Source organism: Musca autumnalis, unplaced genomic scaffold, assembly GCF_047663935.1.
Source record: "Musca autumnalis isolate F117 unplaced genomic scaffold, ASM4766393v1 scaffold_1, whole genome shotgun sequence".
Lineage (NCBI taxonomy): Eukaryota > Metazoa > Arthropoda > Insecta > Diptera > Muscidae > Musca > Musca autumnalis.
The window spans coordinates 120,784,281-120,812,278 of NW_027411644.1; the positions used below are offsets into that span (position 1 = coordinate 120,784,281).

The 27,998-nt window shown below is 34.5% G+C and overlaps 1 protein-coding gene and 1 long non-coding RNA gene across 3 annotated transcripts in view; one reads left to right on the forward strand and one right to left on the reverse strand.

Annotated features, from left to right (window-relative positions):
* The window catches only part of Glut4EF (Glucose transporter 4 enhancer factor), a 564,138-nt gene that overhangs the window by 432,355 nt on the left and 103,785 nt on the right, over positions 1 to 27,998 (forward strand). For both annotated transcript variants that reach the window (XM_073991367.1, XM_073991375.1), the window contains exon 4: positions 241 to 446. In XM_073991367.1, coding sequence (XP_073847468.1) covers positions 241 to 446 — 206 coding nt within the window. The remainder of the gene's footprint in view (positions 1 to 240; positions 447 to 27,998) is intronic.
* On the reverse strand, positions 2,208 to 19,809 carry LOC141406194 (uncharacterized). Its single transcript, XR_012413335.1, has 2 exons — positions 5,857 to 19,809; positions 2,208 to 5,796 (listed from the first exon to the last, which is right to left on the reverse strand). It is a non-coding gene; the product is annotated as an uncharacterized lncRNA (long non-coding RNA).

A 27,998-nucleotide genomic window follows, 5' to 3' on the forward strand; every position in this document is an offset into this window, starting at 1 on the left:
CCCTTTCTGAAGGAAATGCTTCTTATATGGAATCTATTGGGTCTTAACCCATTATTTACGAAACATAAGCTTAATTAAGAGCTTAATTTTTTAGAGGAGTGGTACGAATAACTCAAAATTGACATAAGACGACCTAATTAAAATTTTTTATTCGATAACTTATTTGTCTAAATCAGAATTACTTAACGTTCTCTTTAGTGTAGTCTATAAATATTAAAAATATTTGTTCGTTTTTTTTAGATAAATGGCTTGGTTCCAGTCCAGGTAGTTCATCGGCCTCTTGGAGTTCGGGATCTTCATCGCCGCCCTTAAGTGACGACGGACACAATATGGGTGTAATTACAAATGATGCCTCGGCCAGTGCCCGCATACGCACCACATCAGTCTCAACTTCCGATGAGGGTATCGTTGTGGATTTCAAAGAAGATGCACCGCGCAAAAAGAGGGTAAGTCTAAAGAACACATTGAAATATTTTAAAGTCAGATAGATAAATAGACAAAGGTCATATGAATAGCTTCTTTAAATTACAACCTTAAAATTCAGTATTAGAAATATCGCATCGCTTTTCATTTCATTTAAAATGAAATGAAGCTGCAATGTCTCCTCCGTCCGTTAGTTCTTTTGTAGATGGCCGCAGCAGGCAGCCATGGGCAGTTTTAATTTGGTCATGCACCAATTTCATTTTGTAGCAAGAAAAGATAAATTTATTTGCAAAATATCAAAGCTCTACATCTATTACAAAATTAATGCCACATTTTGGAGTAGCGTTCATGAATAGCAGAGCAGAGTATCTGTCAGTTCACTTCGTTCGTCTTCGTCGTGTGAATGAGTGAATGAATGGGCGTAATGTCCGCATTATAACATTGTAAAGTATTTGACGGTGCCGGCTATAAATCATTTTGCATCTAAACATAATTTTAAGAAAATGTAAAGCAGTGCGTGCATTTGTCAGCTAGAAGCTAAAAGACTGCCAGTCAGACCATGAATTTAATGTAAACGCACATACAATCACACACACACACTTGTACATATACTTGCTTGTAGCTATTGATGAAAATAGAACATGTTGTCGTATTTTAATTTTCATGAATATTTTTTTTTTGTTTGATAAATTGTTGTAATAAAAATTAAGGTGAAGGATATATATATAATTTTTCTTTTTGATACAACTCAACGTTATTTTGTAAATACATTTTGTTTAGTTTTTAAGGAGACTTTAGAAATTTTTTATAATTGATCAATTGATAGCATTAACATTGAATGATTTCTGGCAATGGGTAGAAGTGAATGATTCATCCAAAAAATTTGATTTAAAATTGATGATTATTGAATGTTTTTGTAAGATAAATAAATTCATAAAATATAATATTTTAACAAGAGAGAAGTCTCCCCTGTCCCGTATGGGATGTTTGTGGAACAATTATATATTATAATATAATAACAATAATTAAAAATAGCCTTCTCTTGAAACATGGATCTCTGTTATTTCAATGTTTTAATGCAAATTTTTTCAATGTTTTACTGCAACGAGATCGAGGGATAAACCTAAAGGTAAACAAAAACCTCTGCATTAAATGAAATTGTTTCAATCAGTAGTCAATACCTACACTTTTCCCCATTGATCATTATCATTCCAATATCCTATCTTTAGGTGGAATTTCACGTCCAAAAATGCGAAAAACTAACTTTTCCAGTTTTTCTATTTCTCCAATTAATAATTTATAAATATTTTACTTATCGACAAAAAATTGTTTAAACGTGGTTGTTGTTGTCTTTCAAACTCTATTAACTTGAGCTCACGTGCTTAGCTTTTTATTTCTTTCTATGAAATTTTTATGAGGCCCAACAACACTCATACCAAAGAGAATACAAAAGAATTTCATGTTTATTCGAGTGTCGAAGTGTTGTAACATTTTAACAATTTTGTTGTTCTTGCTGTTGATATTTCGTCACCAAGCATAACCTTTCAGATTATTATATTGATGTAACAGAATGGATGACAACGTACACATAAACACGTTCATTCACATCATATCATCGATCCAGTCACAAGAATAGTAGAAATGTTCAAAACTCGTGAGTAGAAACTAAATCGAAGTGACGAAGTATTGGGCGGGGGGTTGGTGGATGCGTGGTAGAATACCACGTTACACTCCAAACAAAAAAGCCCATAATACTTAAAGATACCAGTGTAACCAGTTAACTTGGTTGGTCGTAAAGCAGGCGTTAGTAGGCTCTGTAATCTAACTAGAAACTCATAAAAATGTCTATATTATTATTGTTGTTGTTGCTTTTGCATATTGCCAAGAAAGAAATCTAATCAAAAACCAAGGTTACCAACCGAAAAATACACAAACCTTGCAAAGGCACACAGACACACGCACACCACCACCAAGCACACACAATGTAAACAGTTCTCAAGGTTTACTCAACTTTGGTTAATTCACATTAGAAATATTTTTGTTTTGACACCTACGTTGTAATAAACCCGAAGCACTCTGAGACTCATAAACATTACACAAATACAATTTAAGGGCCGCCACAATCTTAGAATTTCACCAACACAGCCATACATACGTATATTTCAAGCAAAGCTATTTCAACTTTCCAAATAATGTAGGCGTTCAGAGAGCATTTTGTTATTATTACACACACTCTTCATTGTTTTCATCGAATATTTCTTTAAGCAATTTTTCTTAAGATTTAATTTTGGCAAACATCTTCAATTTTGTATAAATAAAATTTGATTTTTTTCTTGGTATTGATTTGATTTAATAGGTCTATAGAAGAACCCTGTCTATCAAAAATGGTCTACAGAAGAGCCCTGTCTTTCAGAAACGATCTAAATAAGCACCATTTCTTTTAGAAATGATCTATAGAAAGGATATACGGAAGCAACATTTCCTTCAGAAAGGGTCTATAGAAGCACCCTTTCTTTCAGAAAAGGTCCACAGAAGCAATATTTCCTTCAGAAAGGGTCTATAGAAGCACCCTTTCTTTCAGAAAAGGTCCACAGAAGCAATATTTCTTTCAGAAAGCGTCTATAGAAGCACCCTTTCTTTCAGAAAAGGTCCACAGAAGCAATCGTTCCTTCAGGAAGGGTCTATAGAATCAATCTTTCTTTCAGAAAGGGTCCATAGAAGCTCCCTTTCTTTTAGAAAGGGTCCATAGAAGCACCCTTTCTTTCAGAAAGGAACCATAGAAGCACGCTTTATTTCATAAAGGGTCCATTGAAGAAGCCTTTCCTTCAGAAAGGGTCCATAGAAGCACCTTTTCTTTGATGAAGATCCATAGAAGCACCATTTCTTTCAGAAAGGGTCCATAGAAGCACCCTTTTTTTCAAAAAGGAGAAAGGGTGCATAGAAGCACCTTTTTTAATAAATGATCTGTAGAAGCCACGTTTCTTTCAGAAAGGGTCCATAGAAGCACCTTTTCTTTGATGGAGATCCATAGAAGCACCTTTTCTTTGATGGAGATCCATAGAAGCACCCTTTCATAGAAGCAACCTTTCTATCTGAAAGGGTCCATAGAAGCACCCTTTCTTTCAAAAAGGGTCCATAGAAGCACCCTTTCTTTCAAAAAGGGTCCATAGAGGCACCCCCCATTCTTTTAGAAAGAGACCATAGAAGCACTCTTTCTTTCAGAAAGGGTCCACAGAATCAGCCTTCCTTTCAGAAAGGGACCATAGAGCACCCTTTCTTTCAGAAAGGAACCATAGGGTCCATAAAAGCACCCTATGTTTCAGAAAGTGGCCATGGAAGCACCCTTTCTTTCAGAAAGGGACCATAGAGCACCCTTTCTTTCAGAAAGGAACCATAGGGTCCATAAAAGCACCCCATGTTTCAGAAAGTGACCATGGAAGCACCCTTTCTTTCAGATAGGAACAATAGAAGTACCAATTCTTAAAGATAGGAACAATAGAAGTACCCTTTCTTTCAGATAGGAACAATAGAAGTACCCTTTCTTTAAGATAGGAACAATAGAAGTACCCTTTCTTTCAGAAAGTGTTCATTTCAGCACCCTTTCTTTCAGAAAGAAAGAGAAAGGGACCGTAGAAGCACCTTTTCTTCCAGAGAGGAACCATAGAAGCACCCTTTCTTCCAGAGAGGAACCATAGAAGCACCCTTTCTTTCAGAAAGGGTCCATAGAAGCATGCTTTCTTTCATAAAGGGTCCATAGAAGCACGCTTTCTTTCAGAAACGGTCCATAGAACCACCTTTTCTTTGATGGAGGGTCCATAGAAGCACCCTTTCTTTCAGAAAGCGTGCATAGAAGCAATCTTTATTTCTAAAAGCGTCCATAGAAGCACCTTTTCTTTTAGAAAGGGTCCACAGAAACACCATTTTTTTGAGAAAGGGTCCATGGTGGTTTCCAAAATTAGATCCAGATCCAAGATGATTCATATATGTCCAAGGTACGTCCTCCAGAAAACTTCAACACTTTTACTCTTTAATACAATTCAAATTTATTTGGAACGTCCACAGTTCGTTGAGATAAATGCGCCAAAAGTTTTTACAGATTTTTACAAAATTCTGAAAATACATAATATGCTAATCTCTCAGCTGTCTGATACTTTTTACTTATTTTAATTTTTCCAAACGTATATACAATGTCAAACAATACGTCCTAAGTCTTCAAGTAACCTGTAACATTAATCATATTTCTCCTGACCACCAGTATTTCGCAGAAACTTATTTTTTGAAAACGATCATCGAATTGGAACTGCAGTATAGTATCGCCAAATTAGACCTGGTATCATGAAATGTTAAACACTTCATTAACTTTTATCTCCTGACCCAAATAAAGCACTTTCAAAATATATATTTTTTCTTTTCGGTAATAGGCACATATTGAAATTCTGAAAATTCAAAACTGGTAAATTTCAAATGAAAAGACAATTTAAATAACTGATTTTACGTTCAATGTGATTGACTTTCACTACATGCTCGAATGATTTCCTCGAATTGTTTGCTGCATTGATTTGAATTTTTACATCACCTCGGGCTGAATCGATTCGTTGAAATCCGCAACAAAGTCAACAGCAGCAACGACATTTGTTCTTCTATCAATTACTGGTAATCTATCTTGTTACGAGTACGAGATTTTAACCAATTACTTTCGTGTTATTTTTTGTCATTTGTTGTTGTTGCTGATGTTGTTGTTATTATTGTTGCAAATTAATTGCCAACAATTATCGTCTGATTGTCTGATGTTGTGTGTTTTTTGCCGCCGTATATGAGATCACAACAGTTTACAATCGAAACAAAAAAGCAAAACAAAACAAATCACAAATAATGCCGCTTTTGAAAATTCTGCTGGAAAAATTATGTGATGCAAAACAAGATGCTAGTACAGCTAGCTATAGCTCTACACAATTGCTTCTCTGGATGAGAAACAAAAAAACATGCTAATCTACTTATACACGGAAATATCATGGACATGTCGGACAGTCAGTCAGTCATCAGCTTGTCTGTCATAAGACAAACTCTCAGTGGTGACTTAAGAAAGTAGAAATAAAAGTGAAGTCATGTTGAGGCGTGTCATTATGCATTTTTTCAAGGGGTGATAAAGAGTTTTTCAAAACTTTCCAAATATTTGCATATGTAAGGTGTAGAAATGAAACGATTCCAATCAAAAAAAATAAAATAAATATATAAATAAATAACTAATAAAAATTTACAACAATTCATTAAGCCACAATGCAACATATTTCCTAAACATTTGGGAATCAAAGATAATAATATATTAAAACCTTTCAATCGTTTGTGATCTTTATCAACTTCCTTCCCCAACACCTACATATATAATTGTTCCACAAACTTCCCAGGCGTGAAAAGGGAGAACTCTCTCAACACCTACATATCTTATTGCAATTTATTGCCTTTAATTTTCATTGCAACAAAGCTATCGACAAATCGAATAAAACAAATGATCACAAAAAAGAGTCTTGCAAAAAATTTGATTAAAAACAATTATTGTTTAAATGGAAACATTAAAATAATTAATTTTATTGTTTGTCGCGCCTGTGGTTCTTGTCATGTCTTGTTGGATTTTGCTGTCATTACTCTATTATTATTACAATTACAGCTATTCTCAGTTTCTTTTTCTTCATGTAAAACTTGACCAATAAAATAAATCGTCAATTGATCAAGGCAACTCCTTCCTTCCCCTTGTGCAACAATTATTATTAATTAAATGAACACATAAAATACACAAAATGAATATATGCATGAAAAAAAAACAACAATATCTAGAAGGTATCCAAGTAGTGGAGGAGATGTGGGAGAGGTGTTTTGCCTGGAAACATATGGTGGGTGTCGCTTGTTGCTTTGCACGCTTTTTTTAAATGCCAACATTTTTCTTGTTCTTCAACAACATTTACATCGCAAATGGGCCCAAGGCATTTTGTTTTATTTCTTTTGCATAATAATCGAACCATAAAATAAAAATCGAAAGTATCTAAACGATTGTTATTTTGCCAAGAGAGAATTTTATGATAAATTACAATTAGGGGAGGTTTGTTTGGAAAGGCGAACATAAAATTGAAATATTGTTTTCAAAATGAATGCAGTAATAATAAGAATAATATTAATAATAATTGAAAGAAATCAATTTTGTATACAGGCAAGGAACCTAGATTTTTCGTACGTAGTGGAAGGTATTGTAAAAAATTTATAGCGGTATGATAAGAAAGTAAAAAAATCAAACTAGTTCACTTCGCAGTTCCAATGGCCCACTTTTTTTCTTTGAACAAACTGCGTATACTTAACATCACAGGTTATATTGCATGATGTTACTCATACGTTTTGGAACTAGTACGAGGAACTAGGAACTAGATTACCCAACCCTAGAAAAAATGGGATAATGCACTCACATAGAGTACAATAAAATTATAGATCAGTAGAACAGACCAGAAGGAAGGAGTGGATATATTTCTCACATCCAAATGTAAATCGCGATTTTATACCCTTTGCCTTTAGGCTAACGAGGGTATATATGAACATTAGGGTTATGACTTATATTGCGATTTGCTAAGTTTGGACCATCGCAGTATCCGGTTCGCACCAGCCGATACACATTATGGCCGCAAGGTTTTTTTTTCAACTTTCGAGCCATTTCCTCAGGAAGGATGGACTTGAATATAAAAATAAAAAAAATAAACCTCAAATGAAAAAAAATGTTCATTTAAAATTTTCATAGAACAAGAATCCAGCCCCTTTTCGAAATTTTTTATGGAAGGTAACCGAAGTAGTGATTCGTTAGAGAATATATTCGAACTTAATCTATGTCTGGTAAAAATATTACAGCGTACAAAGTATGGACCATATCTGTTACTCCCTTCGAGAGTTATTATATATATATATATTTGCGAAAAGCTTGAACTTTTGTGGGGGAGGTACCCGAGGTAGTGTGACGATATGACCCCTCTTCGAACTTGATCTAAGTTAGGACAAAATATAACGGGGCCAAATTTTCGACCGAATTGTTTGAACCGTTCGAGAGTTATCCTGAAAAAATTGTCCAAAAGCACAAATAAAAAATAATAATTTACAGTGTTTTGTTCATAAATAATAAAAATAAAAACTAAAAAACTAAATAATAACTAAATAATATTTTTTTTTCTTAGCCTCAATAAGTATATTCTTCTTCATGATGGGATCTCTCAAATAAAACCCTTTCGTTTATTGCCCTTTAACTTTGTCACCATTTTTAAATTAAATGCAAATGTCTTATTTGGGATCTCTCAATGAAGAAGAATCATTATCATGAAGAACAATATACTTATTGAGACTAAGAGAAAAATTATTTTCTAGCGTTTAGTGTATTTATAAATAAAACACAGTAATTTATTTTTTTAATTATTTTATATATTTAATTGTTTAGTTAATAGATTTCACTATTCCGAACAACCTAATCCGAACTTCCGAACAACCTCCACCGAACCTCCCAACTTACGGAAAACCTCCTCCGAACCTCCGAACAACCTCCTCAGAACTTCCGAACAACATCCACTGAACGTCCAAAACATATCCTCTGAACTTCCCTCTCTCAAATTGCCCTTTACATCTTCAACTAAAAATAAAGAAAAAATCTTCAAAATACCTGAAATCGTTTGTTACCACTATATGGGGGCTATAGGACAAAATGTACCCATATTGATTTTGGTTTCATATTCATGTATTGTCATCCAAATCTAAAAAGTGTGCAAAGTTTTAGTTCGATTGGTCAACTGCTACTGTGTTAAAATGAGTTACTAGATTTAATATTAAAAGATATACAACAAAGCAAGTTAAATAAAACAATGTAAAAACCCTGCCAGCGCCATTTAAAATGTCAGACTATATCCTAGTCTGTCTCACGCTCTTGAAGATATTCATTTTGGACAGGTTCTGTTTCGTAGGTTTCACAGGTTCTGTTTCGTAGAAACATTTCTATAGCATATTGGAAATATTCCACCAAAGGAGAGAATCATTCCCTTTTTGAGCTACGGATAACGTTTGTGTTAAGATCATGTTGGGATCCAAATTTAGATACTGCTCGGAACAACCTTCACCGCAAAGATATAATCCATACACATTACTAGCGTATTACCCCTGCTCTTTAACCACTCGGTTGTCTTGATGTCCGTATTGAACTTAATTTATATAAGATATGGTCAGTTGTCAGTTGGAGTCGCGATGTATTAAAGTCCGCTTATTGTTTTAACTAGTTATTGCTCAAAGAGAGTACCCTCATTGACCGCATTTATCAAGTCAGTCCATTCTTATATCAGATCGTGTAGGCAGTACTCGGTCCGTTTTTACACAGAAGTATTCAGCTCTTGAAAAGTTTATACTTTCTTCTGCAAATAAGTGTTCCTAAAGTTAACAAAAAGTAAAGGTTATTAGCCAAGTGTTTAATTTTAAAAATATATTTAGGATAAGAAGCCGCCTAATAATATGTATCTGAAAGCATAAAATTCCCAAGGGATGACGAACTACAAATACCTCCCTGTAAAGTTCCAAAGTTCATGAACTTTAATGGTTATAATGGAAATATTTGCCTACATTAGGCGTGTGGAAACAATTTATTGATAAGTTCGTAAAAACAAAACATATTTGACCCCATTGTGTTCCATTATTCGCAGAACCCAGGAGTTATAGCATGAGGAAAATTGTAAAAGTTTACAAATGCTATTTCTATAGACAGACTGTTGTACATGTAACTAACTACATAACTTGTTTCCTATTTGTATTTCTATTTTCCCACATATAACTGGGAAAAGTTATTTTTTCCCCCGAAAAAAACTCATCCTCTTCCCAATTTATTTTTTTCTCAGCAGTTAACAGCTAATTACCATTGCCATTGTGTTGTTTCTTATTGTTTTTGTCATTAATCGATTAGGTTTTAAGGTCAATTGATTAAAAGACAATTAAAGCACTCCCATTTTGATGAATGGGAAGTCAGACACAACATACATATGTACATCCATGCCCGCATAGCGCATTTTCTCGATCGCAATTAAATAAATAACCCACTCATACGCCGCCACCAATGCCATAGTCAGTCAGTCAATTCATATTATTGTATTTGACTTACCCCATAAAGAACATAATTTAGAAATACATACATGGAAATTGTATGCACCCCTCCCCTGGCACCCTTCCGATCATAACAGCTAATACATACAGTAGCGTTACGAACAACATCAGATAATTTTGTATTTTTTTCAGTAGCCAAATGTTTATTGCATTTCAAATGATTCGCATAACTACAAAGACCTGGCCAAATTTACACATCGTCAATCAGATTGCAAAAAAAAAATACAACGCGCCACAATGGCTGGCAAAGCTAACAACAATGAATAATATTAGATTTTTTTTACATTTTTTTATATTAGGGTGTAACGAGAAACTAAAAATTAAACTTTTTACCGAGAAAATGCATACATATAACATGAATGAAATTGTTAATTTTTGTTTTGTTCTACCCCATCATTTTTTCTATAGCAAGAGTGAATTATCATTTGATCATCATGCCAATTTTGGTTGCAAAAAATAATACCTATAAATGAAATCTTTTCTTAATGAATATACATAGAATATTCATATAGAAGCAATTATTAATATTATCTCAAAATACGAAATTATATTTGTTTGTTTTTGTAAAAGAATATTTCAAAGAAAATAACATGTTCCTTAATGGTACACACACATACACACATCTTCATACATTTCAGCTGCCAACAACTGACAAATAATCAAGACAAATTGCATTTGTTTCAAATAAAATTATTTTTGTAAATAACAGCAATCTTCAGTTCCACTCTCTTACACACACACCCATACTCAGTATATTCTAAGCACTTGAAACACTCAACAATTCAAAATTCATTTCATAATATATCACCATATTTTTTCGAATGTGCTGAAATATTTGTACGTACTTATGTTTGTTTGTTTTTTGTATGTCTATATGTGTACAACATTCACCGAAAAATAACTTCAAAGGCCTTATTGCCGACCAATTATGCAATTAAGTAACAATAAATGCAATCAATATAGCCATACCCAGGTTGCCATCTTTTGGTGGTGCAATTATTATTCAGCAATTGGCGTTAATCACCCAACAACACAGATTGAAGTGGAGAGGGTCAAAGATTAGCTGTCACGTAAGAGTTGTTTGAAATACATAGAAAACAAACACAACTGGACTAAGCAACATGTTTGATTTTCGAAAAGAATGGTACAAAAAAATGAAGATAGACATATTACAACATTAAAAAATTAACAATAAATAGGCATAATCCGAAGTATGTGGAGATGTAATTAAAACGTTTACAAATGTAGAGAAAGAAAGGGTCCTTCTACATCCTTCAACAAAGGGTGCTTCAATAGATCCTTTCGAAAAAGAAAGGGTGCTTCAATAGACCCCTTCGAAAAAGAAAGGGTCCTTCTATAGACCCTATCTAAAAGAAAAGCTGTTTCTATAGACCCTATCTGAAAGAAAAGAGTCTTCTATAGACAGTTTCTCAAAGAAAGGGAGCTTCTATAGACCCTTTCTCAAAGAAAGGGAGCTTCTGTAGACCCTTTCTCAAAGAAAGGGTGTTTCCATAGACCCCTTCGAAAAAAAAGGGTGCTTCTATAGACCCTTTCGAGAAAGAAAGGGTGCTTCAATAGACCCCTTCGAAAAAGAAAGGGTCCTTCTATAGACCCTTTCTCAAAGAAAGGGAGCTTCTATAGACCCTTTCTCAAAGAAAGGGTGCTTCTATAGACCTTTTATCAAAGAAGTGGTGCTTCTATAGACCGTTTCTCTAATAAAGGATGCTTCTATAGACCCTTTATCAAAGAAAGGATGCTTCAGTAGACCCTTTATCAAAGAAAGGATGTTTCTGTAGACCCGTTCTCAAAGGAAGGATGCTTCTATATACCTGTTCTCAAAGGAAGGATGCTTCTATAGACCCTTTTTGAAAGAAAGGGCCCTTCTATAAACCCTTTCCAATAAAGGATGCTTCTATAGACCCTTTATCAAAGAAAGGATGCTTCTGTAGACCCGTTCTCATAGGAAGGATGCTTTTATAGGCCCTTTTTGAAAGAAAGGGTGCTTCCGTAGACCCTTTTTGAAAGAAAAGGCGCTTCTATACTACCTGCCAGGCGATGTTTGCCACCGTCGAAAATTTTAATTTTTCTGTGTCTAAAATACATAAATACATGTCAACCATTCCAGTAAGGAGTTTCTGGATATCGAACTTTATCCATAATAGTTTTCTGCTTTCATATTTGTGGCAATAACATTAACGATTTTTCTGTCATAAGTCCTCATTGATGGATGGGGTATCAATTAAAATCCGCAATGCCATAATAGTAAAAAAATTCAAAGCATTACTTTATGAAAATAAACCTATTGAATAACAATGAATAGCTGTGATGTATGAATTATTTACAAATTCGCGCTAACCGCCGCGTAGAATATTTCCCACATTAAGAAATGAAAACAAATACAGAACAAAAAACACAGAGATAATTATACGAGAAGCATGTAGAATATTAATTCGTGTATTAATTATACACTCCAATGCGCCAGCTTGAATAGATTTTCACAAAATGGCAATGTGGTGGTGATCTCCGATAATAATGCGGAAATGCAACCAAAAGGGAAAAATATTGGCTATAGAAATGTATTGAATAGGATCTTGACCGGGTAATTTTTAACGAAGAAAGATGTGAGCGAATTTGATTCAAAAGGCCCATAATTTATTATAAATTTTAAGGTTCGAATTATCGCGATTCCACTGAATTCTCCTGAAGGGGTTTTAAAATCCATTTTCCGATTATTTTCCAGTTCTTTTCTGAGCCTTTTCCCGCCATTTCCCAATCTTTGATTTGAACATTCTCAATTTTAATCAGACATAATACAAAATAAAACAAAACATATCGCCAATACACGCAAATGTTATTTCCACGTAATCCGCATTGCCATATTCATTATCGTTATGCCCATTATTTATTATTATATATTTTTTGTATTGCTAAATATTTTATTCTCCCACGTACCCACTGTTTTCTATGGCAGCTTTGTTTTGCTTGTATTTGTCATTTATTTTCATTTTATCTATGCCAAGTGCACAATTTTCATGTTCAAGGTGACAAATCATCATCATCATCCTCCTCATTGCTGGCAGCAAGCAGCACCGGCACCAGCAGAGACGAAACGACAATGACTACGACAGCAATGTTTATATCATCATCGGCCACCATCATCATTATTATTTTTTCTTCGAACATCTACATTATTAGCAACGACAGCGCCTGCGTCATTATCTTTGTCATCGTTAGAATAGAATAGTAGCGAAGCGAAATGTGGTGCTGTGTAGTGTGGCAAATTCAGAAGCTATGCCGGCTGAGGTTGTGCCAGCTTTAATGGCACCAGCATCAACATTAGCGCATTACAAAAACACATCAACATTGGCATTAATGACAAAACACAACACACTCACACACACACACATATGCGGCGGTTGGGTAAATGAGGCAAAAAAACTGATTTGTTGTTGTACAAGTAAAGCAGGGCCACCACTACCATCCAAGCTATTGATGATATCTAACACAAATAAAAATCTACAAGTAAGACCAAAACAAAGCAAACTACTAATTTATTGCAAAACTACGAACTTTAGATGCAGTTTTTGAACTGAGTTTTGTTCATTACTTATCAAGCAAATGGACTTTGTTCTCGCTTACAGTTCATAGACAACCAGCCAGCGAAGCAACCCCACATCTAGCTTGTTGCCTAGTAATTTTAACAATACGATTTGCTCGATAATTTTCTCGCCGTTAGCGTCAATTGCCATCGCGGTCGTCGTTGCAACGACTGCACCCACCCACTGCCAGGCAATTTTAATGAATTGATGGCTTCTATTTGTTTTTGCAGTTTTTTCATATGTTTTTTTGTTTGGTATTTAGGCTAGTGGGTTATTCACAATTATTACTGCAACTGCCCTCGTTCCATTTGCATTGACTTGCATTTAGGCTGTTTGGGCGTGCGAGCAAGGAGGGCACGGCGGGCGTCATCATCATTGACACAATTCATTAGAATTTAGAATTGGCTTTTTGTGCCATATTTGTCGAATCCAATTAGCTTGTTAGCTAGCTAGCTGGCTATGCAAAGCTTAAACAATAACAACAAAAAACAACCTCAACAAGGAAAAAAGTAACAACAACAATTGTTGCTGTGTAGTTACATCTTTATGCGCTTTGCTTAATGCAAATGACATACCTACCTATTAAGAAATTGCTACAAAGTAAATGAGCTAAGGCGAATTTTAATGAGAGGAAGAGGGAGAAAAGAGAAAACGAGGCATTTGCAAAGTGTTGTTAATTGACATAATTTGTTGTTTTGCCGGGTGGCGGTAACTTTACACGCAAATTATCAACCCTCATACGCACCATAAACCTTGAATACACAATGAGCACTGAGGCGTATTAGTGAGTAGTGTGTGTGTATGTTTTATGTGTTATTATGATAAATTCAAATATAATATAATTTGATTTAACTTAAATTATTTGTGAAATTGTAAAGGATATTCTTTGTAATATTTTTCTTTTCGCCCATTTTGGATTTTAATTGATTATATTTTGAAATTGAAAAATAATTGAAACGAGGAACTTCAACGAAACAAAAAAAATAATTTGATATGTTTACAAATGCAATTGTGTGAGGGATGAAGAGTTTCACGAACTGATGAAAATCTGTAACATCATCTGAAACTTTTCCGCCTTACCTCTTCTGAAACAATTTAGTTTTTAGGCTAATATATACACACTATTTTAATGGAATATTAATTATATATTAAGAAATATTCTGAACTTATGTGGAATAATTAATTTTCTTTATATTACAAAAGTACCAATGTCCAAAATTTTAGGTGGAAAAATTTTTTGACCACTGAGAACCTTAATTGTTTTTAAGTTACAGCTGGTTCGGACAAAAAATTCAGCTAAAATCGTAAAATACCTATAACCCGAAGGTGTCGTTATATGCAGACTATACCAAAACGTGGACCTATGTTCATAATTTTTAGTGGAGAACCTAAAATATCAAAATATAGGTAGTTCGGAAAAAGAAATATTGACAATTTTTGATGGAGAAGTTTTGTGACAACTGGGAGCCTCAAATGTTAAATTACAGCTGGTTTGGACAAAAAATGCAGCTAAAATCGTAAAATACCTATAATTCGAAGGTATCGTTATATGCGGACTATACCAAAACGTGGACCTATGCTAACAATTTTTAGTGAAGAAATTTTGTGACCACCTTGAACCTCAAATGTCAAATTATAGTTAATTCGGACAAAAAATTAAGCTAATCTCTTAAAAATAGCTAAAATCGGAAGATATCGTTATATGAAACTATGTATACCAAAGTATGAACCTATGATAACAATTTTCGATGGAGAAGTTTTGTTACCACTGGTTCGGATAAAAAAATTCTGGTAAAATCTTCAAAATACCTATAATAAGGAGGTATCGTTATATGTGGGCTATACCAAAACGTGGACCTATGTTGACAATTTTTGGTGGAGAAATTTTGTGACCACTGGAAACCTTGAATGTCAAATAACAGCTGGTTCGGTCAAAAAATTTGAGCTAATATCTTCAAAATACCTATAATCAGGAGGTATCGTTATATGAGGGTTATACCAAAACGTTGACATATGGTGACAATTTTTGATGGAGAAGTTTTTGACCACTTGGAATGTCAAATATCAAATTACAGGTATTTTTTTCAAAAAATTTAGCTAATATCCTAGAAATACCTAAAATAGGGAGGTATCGTTATATGGGGGATATGGCAAAGTATGAACCTATGTCGTCAATTTTCGGTGGAGAAGTTTTTTTTACCACTGGCAACCTCAAATATCAAATTATAGGAAGTACGGATAAAAAATGCAGGTAAAAACCTTCAAAATACCTATAATCAGGAGGTATCGTTATATGGGGGCTATACCAAAACGTTGACCTACGATGACAATTTTTGGTGGAGAAATTTTGTGACCACGATAAACCTTAAATGTCAAATTACAGCTGGTTCGGTTCGGTTCGGTTAGCTAATATCTTCAAAATACCTATAATCCGGAGGTATCGTTATATGAGGTCTATACCAAAACGTTGCCCTATGGCGACAATTTTTGGTGTAGAGTTTTTTGACCACTTGGAATGTCAAGTATCAAATTACAGGTAGTTTTTTTCAAAAAATGTAGCTAATATCCTAAAAATGCCTAAAATCGGGAGGTATCGTTATATGGGGGATATATCAAAGTATGAACCTATGTCGTCAATTTTCGGTAGAGAAACTTTTGTGACCACTGGGAACTTAAAATATCAAATTAAAATTAATTCGGACAACAAATGCAACTAAAATAACTATTTCGTTTCATAAAAAATACTCCGAAAGCCCTTAAACTGCTCTTAAGCGAACTTTCCTGAGGGAGGTAACGTTGAGAATTGTCCAATATAGTCTGTCGTCGGACTTGTTTTAAATTTGTATTACGATTAGCGAAGGTTGGAGCAATGTCAGTCACTCCTTAAAGCGCCCACCAGCTTTTGAATCTTTTGAAGCTTTTGGATAATTATTTCGGGAAGCATGGACTTGCCCAAGAAAAACAATATATCATTAAACCACAACGATTAACTTCCATAAAAATATTAAAATTATCCTCGAACAACCCTTAAACTGCACCTACGAGTAAGCAAACATTTTGAAATTTTGTGTGGGTGCTATACCTTCTTGAACTGTATGTATGTTTGAAGGACGTTTTCCGATGATTAAAGTTTTGTCCAAATTGGATGCTTAATTTGTTGTTTGGTGCGGGCAGGGATTTTTTGTAGCATAACTCTGAAAGAATGGAGTTGCCCTGAGAGAAATTATATTGTGGTAACATTGGCCACGTGGACAACCTGCCGCAAAAATATCGTTAAAATGTCTTTGAACTTCACAAAATATTATGAGGTGCAAAATTTGGACCACATCACTTCGATAGTTATTGTGCGCACCAACCAGGCGGACCGACGCACTTATAGGGCTAAATCAACCCCTAATTGCCGTCCGAAACCATAATTTTTATTAGGCACATTTTTGTCGTATCTAAGTGAATATACATACCCTCTTTAGCCTAAAGACTAAGGCTATAAAATGACAATATTTCCCCTCATTACATTCTCATTAACCTTCCAAATGTAACATACTCTTATATTTCATTTCGTTGACAATGCATTGTCATTGTGCGTATAAGTAACCATATGACGTATACGCCACATGGAAGAAATGATATATCTAAACGAATGTTCCACACACATGATTACTGATAACTTGTTGTAAAATTAACATCAATATCCACCTGATCATTGACTTCTCATGCAATAAACCTGATTTCGTCCAAAAAAAATTAGTTAATTTCTCACTTGACGTCAATGTGTTTTTTTATTTTGTGTTTGTTGGGACATGTTTGCATTTAGAATACAAAATTCTTCGTCTTCTTCTTCATTGCAAATCTTACAACAAACACTTGCATAGTGATTTGCTTTGAGGTGTGAGACATGTGCCGAAAATTGGCTCAATAAAACAGCGCGTGTAATGATATGAAACGAGCCGGGGCGGCAAACACAATGCAATGCTGTTACCGTAGCATTCATTGCACGAGTCTCTGTCTGTCTGACAAACACAAATGGTTGATGGCTGTTGTTTTATTAGCGTCAAGGAAAGTGAAATAAAGTCATTTGATGCGCAAGAGCTTTGGCAAAATTTAGAATTTAAATAAAATGAAAATGAAAGCTAAATTGAACAGCAAGAAGCGGCATTAATGCCCCTGAGTTTATTTTTGGTTTACAAGCAACAAAAAAAGGAAAATGATTCAAACAATTCAAATGCAAGAAAAAAGGAAATAAATCTAATAACGAAAGTAATTAAAACAATTCATTATTGCAATAAATGACATGTTACAACTTGTTTTGTCATTATAAAACAAACACAGACATTTATGCTTAAAACAAAACCATAATTCTTGGTTAAATTAAATCCTCAGCAATTTAAACCATCACCGCAGTCAAACAAAAAAAAAGAAAAAACTATTCACAAAAAAACGGCGCGTGTTGCCATTCGAGGCCATCAAACAAACGAAAAGTTAGGTGGCGCAGGAGGAGGAGGACCCAAGAAACCTACAAAATAAAATCAGCCCAGATACTAAATGCATTTTGCCGCACCTCAGTATGCACTGGAGAGCCCCAAATAAACTCTACTTAATATTGTGCTATACACACAAACACACGCACACACACAATCATATCCATGCACAAGCACTGCTTACACTCTGCTAGCACCTAATTGGTGTGCCCTACATACCAGATTGCATACACGTGGCAAACATTATAAGGGGCATATTTGAGCGGATGAAGCGGGGAAGTCAAGAAAATGCGCGCGTGCACTAATACCAAGCCACTGAAGTGCACACATAAACAGTTGCATATAACACATTTACCCTGGCAAATATAATATCAATGTACGTTTATTTAGGGAATGGGGGCACTGTTGCATGCATTGCAACCTCTATCAAGGGTATTGTTTGTGACACGCACACACACACTCGCACTTGAAACTCGTACCATAAATGAGAGAAAGAGTTTCCTCTACTCATACTTAGACATTGACATACTCTATAAGCCGGCCAGCCGGCCGGCCGGTTTCTCGTTTGTTGGATAGAAATGTTGCGCAATTGGCAATGGCAACAGCCAACCATAAACAACAAATGACGAGCGTTTTTAAAATTGTCGTGCCTTCGTGTATAGGGACGGGGCGCGGGGTCTTGTGCAACAGTATTGTATGGTATAGTGCAGTAAAACCTAAAACTGCTGCACCCACCAACACAGTACAAAGCTACAGTCCAAACAACAAACTTGAGTTGCACATTTTTTTCTGGTTTCTCATTTGCATGACATCTCTTTTACTCTCTATCTCTCGTTCTGTGGGAGAGTGTAAGTGTGTGTGTGTGTGTGTGTGGAGATCTCTTTCAGCCCTTGCCTTTGTATATCTGCCACTCTGTGTTTGAGTGTGTTGAGATAAAGTTGTTATATATTCAGCATTGCATTTGCAATGTTGTTGCATTCGCCAAAAAGGTAATGCTAGTTGTTTGCTGGCGTTTGGCGTGGGATTCCTGTAAAACACAGCTACAGCTTTTGTTTGTGGCATCTTTTTTTAGTTCGGTGGGGTACATGTGTGTTAGTTTGTTTGCGCTTCTTTTGTTTGTATTTGAAACGATGATGTATTAGCAAAGTAAAGAGCGGGGAAAAACTGTAACGGCACGTGTCCGCATACCAATGCAATCTTCCACAAACAGACATGCATTTTTACACATACACAGTCATTTTTATTTCCAATGACAAATAGAATAGGCAAGCAACAACAGCAGCGGCAGCAGCAGTAGAAGCATTACATTCATTCTCTATGCAGTTGAGGGCATTTCTGTTAGTTAGTTTACCATTGTTTGTTGGCAAATTGTTAGTGTTTGTGTGTTGTTTGTTGTGACTTTTTGTTGTTGTTCTATTTGCCCCAAACTTGTCTTATATGTATATGATAGTTGTGATTTTTCTCCCTTTTTGTTTATCATCAGAGAAGCACAAAGAAAATGTTTAACGCTTAAAAAGCTTATTCTGTCTATTATATACAATATTCGTTTATTTGTTGTATTAAAAACTGGCTTTAGCCTTTAAACCATGATATGTAGGATGACAATTTGTATCCTTTGCTTTCTTAGCCAAACACTTGAACAAATTAATAGAATAAAGAAAAAACGTACACGTGCTGTGGAAATATATACTAAATTTTATGGAGTGGCCCTTGGACCAGTGGAACATATATACATTAGAGTTGGGTAATCTAGTTCCTAGTTCCTTGTACTAGTTCCAAAACGTATGAGTAACGTCATGAAATATAACGTGTGATGTTAAGTATACGCAGTTTGTTCAAAGAAAAAATGTGGGCCATTGGAACTGCGAAGTGAACTAGATAGTTCCATATAGTTCTTTTGGCACAACTATAATATACATACACATTTTTATGGAGGGAGCAAGAACCCAAAGAAAGATCGATTTGGAAACAGCGAACGATATGAGCATGATATCGACTTTATAGATATGAATAACATTTTCTCAAAGACATCTTCAAAGGAACAAAGAGAGACTTCTCTCATATCAAAAAAGTCGGATAACCAATTTTTACAAATTATTGATTTTATTATGCCAGTGGGAAACAATTGTTATTTTACCAAAAAAAGAAAAAAAAAATACATTTATTGTTGTTGTAGCAACGTATACATATATTCAAGTTATAATGTATTATTCCAGTTATCAGATTCTGATTCCTCTTTAGTCAGACTCAAAAATCCTGCATTCTGGACTGGTTCCGTCCATAAAAAATCAGCAGACAGGTGAGTGGGGTTAGCTGGGCAGCTAAACAAATACAGTGTGTTGTACGATCCCAATCCACATACCGGGCATGTGTTGGGTATCGTGGCACAATTCGGGTTCAATACCAATTGAGGCGGCTGTATCGCCCGGATCTTAACTGGGCTAAATCCATTCGTGTTTGCCTTGGCAGCTGACGTTCTTCTGCTGCGATTGATGGGGGTGGTCCCCATGTACGGCATTCACACTGTATCTCTGTACTGCCTGCGCAACCTACTCAGTGTGAATGGAGAGGTTCTATTTTATACCTTTGGACCTATCTCTCTCTCTCTAGATCATGAGGGTGGGGGAAGCCTGTCCATTAAATCGTGACAGGGATGCTCACGGCGATAACACCCAAACAGGTACTGCATCGACAAGATCATGTTGTGCTGATGCACCGGTAAAACCTTCATCTCCTCATGAAGACGGTCCACTGGCGTCATGAAGAGGCACCCTGTTGCAGTCCTCAGGGCGGCAATATGGCAGGTTTGAATATTCTCCACTGCCTAACGCTAACATTTGCATACCATGCTGGCGGCGCATAGCTTACCACAAGGTTTCTTTGTCAGCACACCAAGTGCTGCCGGCGAGCGACTTGAGGAGCTTGTTCCTACTTTCTACTAATTCGTAGTTTAACACAGAAAAATTTCAAGAAAATTGAAAAGTATAATCATTGAAAAAATTTATTTTTAATATTAAATCGCGAAATTTCAACCAAGCCCACTGTGCAATTTTTTTTTTATTTGATAGACAATAAAAGAAAACAAAAAATACAAATCTTTTTTTGTTTGGACTAAAAGTAAATTTGTTATGGGTATTTCTTTGAATTCGTTATCTCTGGAACCGTTAGTCAAAAAATCTGAAAATATACCGAAATTTCTTGCTAATGAGCAGCATCACAACAGCAAAAATTAAAGGAAACCAAAAACCACTTTTTGAAAAATTGTCCGATTTCACTCAGTAATCGCCACATACATTTTTTGGGAAGAAATATCGAATATGATATCGAATTCATAGATAAAATTGAAGATTTCGCAAAAACATCTCCGAAACAACAGAGAGAGAGAGACTTCTCTCTTATCTAAAAGTGGTCTAAAACCACTTAAAACCAGTAAAGAAAGGACCAAAGAAGAGATATTGTAGGAGCAATCATATTCCAAGAATAAAATAGTGTATTTTAAAATTTTGAAAATATGTATTGTTGGTGCAACGATATATTTTGTGTCATTATGTTTCCTGATAAAACATATATGATTGAAACAACAATATATATTTTCAGATTTTTAAAATACACTATTTTGTTCTTAGAATATGATTGCTCCTACAATATCTCTTCTCTGCGTGTACATATGTACATTTCTTGCACAAAGGTTTTTAGTAGCATTACAAGGCTATAGCATTTTATTCTGTGTTGACTGTGTTTATAAGGTCTGTCAGTCGAATAATTAGTCTCACTGTTTATGGTACCTATCCCACATGCACAGAAAAATTCACTCTGAAAACTTCCAAAATTTCTTTTTTCACCTACAAATTTTTGAAACTATGTAATGATCTGTCCTTAGGACAATTTCGTTCACCGCACCATAGTTTCCTCTCTAGGCGATTACCTGATGACACATTTCTTCCGCATAGTTCTTTCTATGCACGTAATTCCATAATTATTATACAACAACAACCCAAAGTCTAGTGTGTTCATTTCATTTTGTAATTCAAAACAAACAACACACTTGAAAAATAAATAATATTATAAGAGTGACTTCGGTGGGAGAACAATCAAACATCGCTGCTGTAATCTGCCTCTATAGCTATGACAAATATACAAACATTTAATTTATTTCTAGTTCTCAGCTAGGCGTGTGTAAATTTTATCATCGAAAATGCAACAACAACAAAACTGTTTACACGTGTATGACTGGCTATACAGTTGATCATAAAGGTATTCGCCAAGTAATCGAAATGCATATTCTCTAGAATACTTGATGAATAGGCATCAGAGTTTTTTATTTTTATTTTTGACTAATTAACACTTTCAATGTTCAAACAAGTCCAAACAACTTCACATTTTCGACAGTGGTAAATATTCCCCTCAGTGTAAGGTAGGCGAAATTACCTTAAAGTTTGGGGCATGTCATAAGCAGGCTGTTCCGACTCGGCTATAAAAAGTAGCTCCCATATCATTGAGCTAATATTAATCTTGGGGTGCATGGCAATACCAATAAGAGAAGTCTCCCTTGTCCCTTCGGGGATATTTGTGGGAACAAATGTTTGTACTGAGATTTATCTTTGGTCAACGCTTTTTCTCCCTACCAGACCAATATTCAACAATTCTTCTAAATTCAAATGTAAAAATGGTCTCACTCAAATAAACATTAATAAAGAATCAAATAACAAATCAAATATATTTCAAAACTCAAACTGTCCCTACAAATAGATTGAATGTCATATAGGCATCTGAGTTGCAAATGTTTTGAGCAGCACTGTACATATGTTTTTATTATTTGTTTTTTTTTTTTTAAATATTATGAAATATTCTAAAATTAAAAAAACCAACACCATGTTACACCGTGTCGTTGCAACTGCTCTTGAAATTGAGTATTTTTCCCACATATCGTCGTTCTTCTCAGCGACAACTAAACAATTCAAACCAAAAAAACAGAATATTGAAACAATAAAAATCGAGCACAACCTTGAAATTGCCACCAAGCTAAAATGCAAAAGCATGCAAACAAAAAATTAAAAAAAAAATTCTATTCATTTTTATGGCAATTGTTTTGATGTTGTTGTACGTTGTTTTTTGCTGCACCGCATTTGTTTGCTACATTCTGACTTGTATAAATTACAAACAATTCCTCACAGTAATTTTCTATAATTTTGCACTATAATTAAAAACAAAATCCAATGACAGACAACAACAGCAGCATTGCTCTGAATCTGAATCTTTTGTCGAAGTGGTTTGTTCTAAACGTCAATATCACCACCATAAGGTGGTAATTTAGACGTGTTGGCGTAATGAACAATTTTAATTCTTTTTTGTGTTGCTTATATTCACCTTTCAAACAGTGGCAATAAATAGAAAAACACCACAAAAAAAAACAGTGGGTGCTGCTTTTTTGTAAAGTGCAGCTGCAAAGATATACTGATGACATTGAATGGATAACGCGTTTAAAATGCCGCCTTAAATTATAAAGCAAAAAAGTAGGACTGCAAGTAAGAAGAGTTGAGATTGGAAGTAAAGGAGTCCGTTGAGAGCAAATGTGGTTAATTGTTAAAGGTGCAACAGATTTAGAGATCATTGGAATATAGATTAGACAAGAAGAGAACTAATACCCCTCGAATGACCAAAAACGACATGTAAATGTTTCTCTCATATCGCAAATTGCGGTCTATTCTGTTTTTAGCTAGATAGTGATAAAAATTATGTACTATTTATTATCGCCGAGTCTGAATGTGTACATCACTTTTAGAGATGTCATACATGGCTGAGGGGTTTTGCCAAAGCAGCATAATATTGTGACGTTTCTTTTTTTGTCTGAGGCTCAAAAAACCCCTTTAGATTGGAAGAAAAACAATTTCCCAAACTGTTGGTATCCAGTAGTAGCAATAATGAAAATGCTGCTGAAGAAAAAGGCAACAGGTGCCAAACTGTATTACGGAGGCGTACTGTGTGACCGACTGCAGCCTATGCTCAATGTAGCTTAGACCTGGCGCACAGTGTTGCCGCTTCCATACAAAAGTGGACAAAAATAGAAGGAGTTGACCTAGGTTGATGAATTTTTGCACAAGTACTTGTAAGGGCATAGGAATGAAAAATTTCAACTTTGGTCCATATCGGTTCAGATTTGGATATAGCCCCCATATATATCTTTCTCCGATTTTGCTATAACTCGGTCAATTTTGATCGAATAGCCTCCAAATTTAATATGCAATATTTTCTAAGGCCCCTGAGTAGCTCTACCGATTTTCACAAAAATCGGTTCAGATTTGAATATAGCCCCCGTATATATCTTTCCCCGATTTTGCTATAACTCGGTAAATTTTGAAAATCGGTAGAACTACTCAGGGGCCTAAGAAAATATTACATGTTAAATTTGAAGGCTATTCATCAAAAATTGAGCGAATTATAGCAAAATCGGGGAAAGATATATATAGGGGCTATATCCAAATCTGAACCAATTTCTGCTAAAATCGGTGAAACTACTCAGGAGCCTAATAAAATAACACATACTAAATTTGAAGGCCATTCGATCAAAATTGAACGAGTTGTAGCAAAATTGGGAAAAGATATATATGGGGGCTACATAGAATCTGAACCGATATATCTCAGAAGGTTGCAAGGATGGGCAGAATGTTTTTACACATTTTGATTTGGAAGATATGTCCAATTAACAGAAAATAGGAGCCAAGGTGGCAATAGGTGGCAATCAAAAGATCTGCTCTACTAAATATTAAGAATTTTGAATTTTTTTATCAAATTTAAATTTTGATTTCTTGATAACGGTACATTGCCTATGTGCAGTTAATGTCAACTTTTTGTACTAAAACGTTATATTTATAGCCCACTCATCAAACCCCCATCAACAACTTTTAGTATTATCAACAAATTTTTCAGAAAATGTTATTTTAAATGTCGCCTTATTTTCATATGATTATCGCCTTAGATTACCTGGGAAATATTTTTCATATTTAAAGAGCTATAACTTCATTATGGATGCACATATCGATAAAATTCTTTCAGATACCTTGTATCGGATGTGTTTACTGTAAGAAAAAAAACATAAACATATGTAAAAGTTAACATCAAATTTTTTGATTTTTGTCCACGCGGCAACACTGTGTGGCGTATCCATCAGGTCTTCATCATACTTCTGGAACAGACTGAAGGAAAGGAGATTAAAACATTTCCAAACAATCCAGTATCAAGCGCATGTTCAGAATATGTGTTCCAGAATTAAAATCTTACTGGTATCGATCTCAATGCCCTGGGCAGCAACACAGACCAGCAAGCGGTCCACTGTGTGTCAGACACTGCTGGATTTATTGGTAGAATACCTTTCCGAAAAGAACGAGTTTTTACTGTGGCTTGGGTATTTGAAATGTCATAATTAACGCCTGGATTTCAGGTCAAATCATTGTGCACCGCTGCACCGGAGCGTAGATACCATGCGCCGGCAAGCGACCCTTTGGGATTATCTAGAGTGATCCTACAGCGTCGTTGCACTCCACAGAGTTTCCAGGTCTATCCCACAGGTACCAATTTAAAGATCCACTGTATGAGTTTCACTTCCCGTTTAAACCAATTTTAACGCGTGGACAATTATTTTATAGCAATTTTAACAAGGAGATAGCTATTTTATACCAAATTTAAAAAGAGAAGAATTATTTTATACCAATTCTACTAGTAGATATTTATTTTATAGCAATCTTAAGACATGTACAATTACTAATTAGAAATTTAAAGGCGTGAATAATTATATTGTAGCAATTATAAAGTGTGGATAATAATTTTATAGCAATTTTAAGGCGTATATAATAATGTTATAGCAATTGTAAAGCGGGGACTATATTTTTATAGCACTTATAGGAATAATAATGTATATACATTTTAAGGCTTGGATAATATTTTTAGAACAATTCTAAGACGTGGAGAATTATTTTATATCCATTCTAAGGCGTGGATAATTATTTTATAGCAATTCTAAGGCGTGGATAATTATTTTATAGCAATTCTTAAACGTGGATAATTATTTTATAGCAATTTTAATGCGTTTATAATAATATTATAGCATCTTTAAGGCGTTCATAATAATTTTATAGCAACCTTAAAGCGTGGATAATAATTCTATAGCAACTTTAAGGCACGGGTAATTATTGTATACCATCATTAAGGCGCGGATAATTATTCTATAACTACTTTAAGGCGTGGATAATAATTTTATAGCAACTTTAAGGCATAGGTAATAATTCTATAGCAACTTTAAGGAGCGGGTAATTATTTTATAACAACTTTAAGGTGTGGATAATAATTTTATAACAACTTTAAGGCGTGGAAAATAATTTTATAGCAACTTTAAGGCGCCGATAATAATTTCATAAAAACTTTAAGGCTCAGATAATAATTTTATAACAACTTTAAAGCGTGGATAATAATGTTATAACAACTTTAATACGTGGATAATACTTTTTAGCACCTTTAAGGCGTGGATAATAGTTTTATAGCAACTTTAAGGCGCGAATAATAATTTTATAACAACTTTAAGGAGTGGATAATAATTTTATAACTACTTTAAGGCGTGGATAATAATTTTATAACAATTTTAAGGCGTTGATAATTATTTCATAGCAATGTAAAGGCGCGGATAATTATTTTGTAGCAAATCTATGGCGTGGATAATTAGTTTATAATAAGTCTAAGGAGTGGATAATTATTTTACACAATTCCAAGGTTGGGATAATTATTTTATAGCAATTTGCAATGTATGCATTTAAAAAAGTTTGGACAGTCTAATATGGATGGTGTATTCAATATTTCTTCACTTGTACGTTCGTAGCGTCAATTCAGGTTATTTCAGAGCCAAACGATCTTCGGTGCACCGTATAAATTTAGTATCTAAATGAAATGAAAATATATTGTTATAATGTTCAGGCTACATCAGTCAAAAAACGTCAGCACATTAACATACATTTGTCGGCTTCTAGCTTAAAGTTAATAACACAAATGCATTGCATTGAATTAATTTTAATAATTTCCATTATGAACAATTCATTAATCATTTGAAACAATAAAACAAAATGAGACAAGCTGCACTCTATAATGAAATGTGTGAATTAATTATTAAAAAGTCACAACTGGAAAAATGTTTCATAACATGTGCATACTTATTTAGCTACAATGTGAATGGTGACAGAATATAAATCATAAGTTGAGAAATGGATAGATGAAATAAAAATAAACATGACACACTCGCCACAGAGAAACATATCTAATAGAAATTTTAAAAGCAAATGGAGGGGATTCTCAAACCTCTAACATGTCATAGAGGAGTTAATAGCATATTTTGATTAGAGCTTTTTGACGGGTTAAGCTCCTTTAAGGAATGGAAATTTAATGCACTGGATATACTAAAGGAAAATAATTTCAAGTTTTGTTTCGTTAGTGTTTTAAATATTTCTTCACGATAAGCTGTTAAATTCAATGTTATTTTATTTTTATTTGCAACATACCGTTCAACTTTTATTTGATTTCTTTAATATATAGTTTATTTTTCTTATCATTATTTGGCTTTTATTCGGTTCGATTGTCAAGGTAAAATATACTGCAGTATGCACTTATGTCAGCACGCACATACACACTACATTTCATGTATTGCCCATTTTCTCTCACTAGTTATATGTATATGTCCTTTGGAGGAGGCCAAGTCATGCAGTTTAAGTTTGCCTTAAATTCTTCCACAGAAAAACGCACCCGTTTTCTTGTCCTTTTTCATACAATGAAATCCAACTACAATAGCAAACACACACAAAAAAAAACGAACAACAAAAACAAATTGCTATGAACAAAAATTCAAGGTCATCCCTGCACATGTACACACACAAACAAAAAAACACATAATGATGATGGTCACGCATACTATTACAAGAAATTTCCTTTTGTTATTTGTAACTTGGCGCTTTAGTGACACAGCACACCAGCGAGCGATATTGTAATGCATTGCTCCATGACAACCGGCATTACAATTTGCTCATATACTCTCGCTCTCTCCCTATTAGGAGAACTCTACGTCCCTACAAGTTTTGTGCCCTAAGAGGGTCCCAACAACAACAACAACAAACAAAATGACTCTCATATATGGCGAACTTATCAAGGCCTGCACTTTTGCCTAAGGCTATTTTCTTTTTGTTGTTGTTTTTGCTGTTGCAACAGTAGTGATAAAATCAATACTTTTCTGTAAAAATCTGCCGTTGTTACCGAGTCCAAAAATATCTACATACCCATGAATTTCGTTCAAATATTTGCTGTTGTT